The 6491-nt window shown below is 39.2% G+C and overlaps 1 protein-coding gene across 1 annotated transcript in view; it reads right to left on the bottom strand.

The window, feature by feature from the left end:
- Window positions 1–627: 627 nt before the first annotated feature.
- Window positions 628–6491, bottom strand: part of LOC120991591 (sodium/iodide cotransporter-like) — a 49195-nt gene continuing 43331 nt past the window's right edge. The window contains exon 5 of the mRNA XM_040420372.1: window positions 628–856. Within this exon, the coding sequence (XP_040276306.1) occupies window positions 656–856 (201 nt within the window). The 3' untranslated portion in view covers window positions 628–655. The remainder of the gene's footprint in view (window positions 857–6491) is intronic.

Below are 6491 nucleotides of genomic sequence, written 5' to 3'. Positions count from 1 at the left end.
ATTCCAGGGATGAGTGATGCATTTAGAAGTTATTACAGTGATGTAACGTTGCTTGTCACATCATTGCATCATGCCTGGAGCGCAGTCAACAAACCCTTGGGCTGTATCCTTAAAGCGGAGCAGCTTAGTTAGGGCCCATTCGCACGACCATACCCGTTTTTACGGATCATAAATTGGGGATCCACAAAACACGGATATCAGCTACATGCGTCCCGCACATTTCTCACATTGTAAGAAATGTCTATTCTTGTCTGCAAAATGGACAAGAATGGGACATGTTCTATCTTTTTTGCGGGTCCACTGACATACGGATGTGGACAGTACATGGTGTGCTATCTGCATCTTTTGCTGCCCCCCGGATCGGATGCAGACCAAAAATACAGTTGTGTCAATGGGCCCTTACAATGAGATATTAGTTTATTATGTATCGTTGTTGTGCAACAGTGTGTGTCTTAAACAGAATCAAACATACTGCACCTCAGAACACTTTATGTTTTTATATAAGATTTTTATTTGCTATTAGTTTGAACTCATTATTTTTTTAAAACAAATACCAATAAAAGTTAAACTTTTTTAAATTTCAGAGTATACAGTACAGTAAAAAGAGTAAAGAGTTTTTTTGGAGTTCAATATTGATGGCCTATCCTCAGGAAAATCATATATATGACTCTCTGTCAACTTTTTTCAAAGGCCAAAAAGTAAAGCAGCTGTTTTCTTCAAGATGTTTTGGCTCTTTCTTCTGGGAAGAGGTGGCATCTGCTTTCAACATGAACCGATTATTCTCAGTATTTGGAAATTCAGGGTTAGGCTGAATTGGAAAGTTGTAAGCATCTCTCTTCTCTGTAGCTTGGAATTTCTAGAGTTGTAATACATCAGTCATTTTTTTAATTCAACACACATCTAACAGTAAAATACCGTCCAACATTGTACCTTAAAGAGGACCTTTCACCACTCCTGAAATGCCTCTTTTAATAGCTTCATGTATCCCCCATGTAATAACAATTCTGGAACATCTATACTTATGTATCTATGTTTTGCCATTCATTTATTATTTCAACTAGAAGTTATGAATTAATTGCTAGCAGTCTGCAGTAAGGGTACAGAGGGTGGTAACCAGTTGGTGGGGTGTCACTGAACCATCTGAAAATGGCAGCACTGATTGGATAGAGTCGGTCTGTGCAGGTACACCCCCCCCCCCCAATTGGTTACCACCCTCTGTACCCTTACTGCACACTGCTAGCAATTCATTCATAACTTCTAGTAGAAATGATAAAAAAATGGCACAACAGTCATAAAAATAGATGTTCCAGAATTGTTATTACATGGGGAATGCATGTAGCTATTAAACCAGGCATGTCAGGAGTGGTGAAAGGTCCTCTTTAATGAAATAACACAGATGGCAACATGTAGATCAAGCATAAAACATCAAGGTTAATAATTGTAACAAGCAAAATGTTTCCTCAATTTTAATAAATCGTGATCATAATTAGTGTTTAGTCAAGCGAGCTTCAAATCATCGATCCAAAGTCGCTTCGCTAAAAACTTCATTTGAATGCTGTACAGAGATCTGTCTCTGTACAGCTTTCAAATGTATGGGCTCCAACTTCGGTGAATAACTTCGGTACTGAAGCTGACCTCGGATTCAGGTTTTAAAATGGTTTTCAAGTTTAAAGATCAAAGTTATTCACCGAAGTCTTGTGAGTAGTGATGAGCGAGCATGCTCCGCCAACCTGCTGTTCATCCCGAGCATCTCAATGCTCGGCAGATCCGAGTGCTCGGTTGAATAATTTGGGTGCTCAAATACAATTTAATATAATGGAAGTCAATGGGAGAACCCCAGGCACCCTCTGCTCGGTAGAGAAGAGGGTGTCTGGTTCATAAAAAAAAGGTTAGAAATTGATGGAAACCCCATCAAAAAGGTTTGGCAACAGCATTAGGAGGATAGCTGGATGCGTCTTAGACTCCCATTATGTGCGACACACAATAGACAACCACACAAAGGATATATGCCAAAAGCCAGGTAAGTTCAAGCCATCCTTCTATCCATAAGAGAGATAACAGCCAGCTTTCCCAGTGTCAGATATCATCTTAGTGTAGATCGCGAATATTCTAATCGCGAATTTTCCATGCAAAAGGCTACAATAATAAGCTTGTCATAAGACTCAGTCTAATATTCTTGTCAGAAGACTATGAAACCAATAGATGGCGCTATTGAGTTATGAACAGCGCCCTCTATTGGTTTCATAGTCATCTGACAAGAATATTTGTCTTGTCATAAGACTGTGAAACTAATAGAGGGCGCTGTTCATAACTCAATAGCGCCATCTATTGGTTTCATAGTGTTATGACAGCTGAAAAACAAGGCAGATTCTGCTTATTTGCATGTCTTTCCCATATGTCCATGTTTATGCGAATGAGTTTTTACATGACAAAACTGTATAGAAAGGTTATTGAATATTATGTTAGGACAATCGGAAAACTTTTTGTCGCCCTAATAATATTGATCTAGGTATGCAGGTCCACCCAAGCCATCCAACAGATGCAAAATAACTTTGAGGTTTACTGGTTCTTAGTCAGATGAGAGCTGGTTTAGAATATCTCATAGTGCACAAGGCTGCCATTGTAAGGTATGCTGACTAAGCCTGTCATCTGTCTCATGGATAGATTGATGGCTTGCACATACTGTACCTGGCTTTTGGCATACAGCCTTTGTGTGGTTGTCTATTGTATGTCGTACATAATAGGGGTCTAAGACGCATCCAGCTATCCTCTTAATGCTGTTTCCTAAACCATCTTGATGGGGTTTCCATCAATTTCTAACCTTTTTTTTATGAACCAGACACCCTCTTCTCTTCCGAGCAGGGGGTGCCTGGTTGTCTCCCATTGACTTACATTATACTCGGGTGCTCGGCCGAGCACACAAATATAGCAATGTGTTCGGGCCGAACGCCTGAATACATTGATGCTCGCTCATCACTACTTTTGAGACTTCGGAAATAATGAATTTCACCTCGCCAGAGCCCATACATTTGAATGCTGTACGGAGACGGATCTCCGTACAGCATTCAAATGAAGTTTTGACCAAAGTAACTTTGAGCAGATTGATATATAGTTTTGTAGGAAAAGATTTAGTATAATTTATTAATTTAAATCTCAGCTCATTTTGAGCTTTGGAGTCTAGTGGGCGGTCATATCAGTGATTGGCAGCTATTTGTGTATGCACAGTCAGAGAGGGAAGCCTGTTACTGAGTAAGGTGGTTCACTGAACTAAGCTCGTCAACCCCTGGACCAAGGCACGCCAAAACTCTTGTTGGGGTTGACACCATGTCAATGGGTGAGTTATCATTAATGTTGTTACCTTCTTTATAGACTGGGCTCATTTATCAGACTGGGTTTTTTCATTGTATATGCACTCTGCTTATTTTGAAGTGGTACTCCAGCCATCTTTGTGTATCCCACTAGACATTTTGTGGCTCAGGGATGGTGTCTTTTCTGTCACCTACCTTTGTATCATGTAGTTTTACTCATTGTAAACATGTGTTATGATAAAAATTTAGATTTTTATAATTTATGGGTATATTCCTGGCTCATTTCCTTATGTAGGTTGAGATCATAATAAGCAGAAGTGTAAATGAATAAATTGCAGATTATACTGAACTTTTTCCCATAAAACTCTATATCAATCTGCTCAGCTCCTCCTGCTCTACAATGTGATGCCTGCAGATCGCAATGCATTTTCACGGTAATAATATGCCTGTAGATGTCAAATTCATGACCCAAGAGCAATCATACTTTTTTGCATTATAAAGAATCTTACACTTCGCCCATGTAAGCCCTCTCCTGCAGTTTCTTTGTCCTGACTACAGACTACTGAAACACATTGAACCTAGGTTATTTTGGGGATTTAGCAGCAATTGTACATAAATAACGGGAAAAGGAGGGCACCAGGTATGTTAATTATACATTCTGCACAAGAAATATACCTGTTCTTTACCACTTCCTTCTGGCTCTGTCACTCCCAGGCTCTCTTCATTCCTCACTCTTCTTCTGGTCCTCATCTATCATGTGCAGCCAATGACTGGCCTCAGCAGTGACATGTTCCCAAGTGTCACATCACTGCTGGGTCATGTGTCACAACCAGTCCATGCAGAACCTGGACAACCCCTTTAAGGTTTATGTTCACATCTGTAATGTTTTGCTAATAATGCACAGTTGTGTTGGCCAGAGCTTGAGAGCCATTTCATTTCCCCCTCCCAGATCCTAATTAGTGATGAGCGGGAGGTGCCATATTCGATTTTGATGAAATTTGCGAATATTCGCTAGAATATTCGTCTCATATTCGTCGAAATCGAATATTCGTCATTATTCAAGTTATCGCGATTAATATGCAATTTAAATAATCGCATATTGCGATTTTAACTTAAGGCAACTTTCCTATTGGTTTGATATCTAGAATTACCGAAGATGACGAATATGACGAATGTATTCGTCATATTCCTCAAAACGAAGATAACAAAGTATTCTCCATCTTCATTTTAGCTACCTATTCGTCAACTTTGCTAATTCTAGCAATCAAATAGGAAAGTTGACTATAGAGACAGCTGTGTTTAATTCGCTATGCGATTATATTACTTTGCTTTTTTTTTAATAAATAGAATAATTATAATAATTATCAAGTATTATAATTATTCTATTTATTTAAAAAAAAATCTAAGTAATATAATCGCATAGCGAATTAAACACAGCTGTCTCTATAGTCAACTTTCCTATTTGATTGCTAGAATTATCGAAGTTGACGAATATGGAGCAAAAACTAAGATGGAGAATACTTCGTTATCTTCGTTTTGAGGAATATGACGAATACATTCGTTATATTCGCTAATTCTACCAAGCCAACCATAGTATTGCGATTACAACTTAGAGCAGGGTCTCTAATGGGTCAGCTTGCTAGAATTAACGAAGTTAACGAATATGGAATATAGCAGTGCTAAGTTGAAATCGCAATGCGATTACTATAACTTGAATTAATCGCATTGCAATTTCAACTTAGCACTGCTATATTCCATATTCGTTAATTCTAGCCGAATATGGAATATAGCACTGCTAAGTTGTAATCGCAATGCGATTAATATAACTTTAATTAATCGCATTGCGATTTCAACTTAGACCTGGTTTACTATGGTTGGCTTGGTAGAATTAGCGAATATGACGAATGTATTCGTCATATTCCTCAAAACGAAGATAACAAAGTATTCTCCATCTTCGTTTTTGCTCCATATTCGTCAACTTCGATAATTCTAGCAATGAAATAGGAAAGTTGACTATAGAGACAGCTGTGTTTAATTCGCTATGCGATTATATTACTTAGCTTTTTTTTTTTAATAAATAGAATAATTATAATACTTGATAATTATTATAATTATTCTATTTATAAAAAAAAGCTAAGTAATATACAGGGAGTGCAGAATTATTAGGCAAATGAGTATTTTGACCACATCATCCTCTTTATGCATGTTGTCTTACTCCAAGCTGTATAGGCTCGAAAGCCTACTACCAATTAAGCATATTAGGTGATGTGCATCTCTGTAATGAGAAGGGGTGTGGTCTAATGGCATCAACACCCTATATTAGGTGTGCATAATTATTAGGCAACTTCCTTTCCTTTGGCAAACTGGGTCAAAAGAAGGACTTGACAGGCTCAGAAAAGTAAAAAATAGTGAGATATCTTGCAGAGGGATGCAGCACTCTTAAAATTGCAAAGCTTCTGAAGCGTGATCATCGAACAATCAAGCGTTTCATTCAAAATAGTTAACAGGGTCGCAAGAAGCGTGTGGAAAATCCAAGGCGCAAAATAACTGCCCATGAACTGAGAAAAGTCAAGCGTGCAGCTGCCAAGATGCCACTTGCCACCAGTTTGGCCATATTTCAGGGCTGCAACATCACTGGAGTGCCCAAAAGCACAAGGTGTGCAATACTCAGACACATGGCCAAGGTAAGAAAGGCTGAAAGACGACCACCACTGAACAAGACACACAAGCTGAAACGTCAAGACTGGGCCAAGAAATATCTCAAGACTGATTTTTCTAAGGTTTTATGGACTGATGAAATGAGAGTGAGTTTTGATGGGCCAGATGGATGGGCCCGTGGCTGGATTGGTAAAGGGCAGAGAGCTCCAGTCCGACTCAGACGCCAGCAAGGTGGAGGTGGAGTACTGGTTTGGGCTGGTATCATCAAAGATGAGCTTGTGGGGCCTTTTCGGGTTGAGGATGGAGTCAAGCTCAACTCCCAGTCCTACTGCCAGTTTCTGGAAGACACCTTCTTCAAGCAGTGGTACAGGAAGAAGTCTGCATCCTTCAAGAAAAACATGATTTTCATGCAGGACAATGCTCCATCACACGCGTCCAAGTACTCCACAGCGTGGCTGGCAAGAAAGGGTATAATAGAAGAAAATCTAATGACATGGCCTCCTTGTTCACCTGATCTGAACCCCA

The sequence above is a fragment of the Bufo bufo genome, chromosome 2 (assembly GCF_905171765.1).
Source record: "Bufo bufo chromosome 2, aBufBuf1.1, whole genome shotgun sequence".
NCBI classification, from domain to species: domain Eukaryota; kingdom Metazoa; phylum Chordata; class Amphibia; order Anura; family Bufonidae; genus Bufo; species Bufo bufo.
Note: the sequence above shows the minus strand (reverse complement) of the source record. Positions and strands in the feature narration are given on the sequence as shown.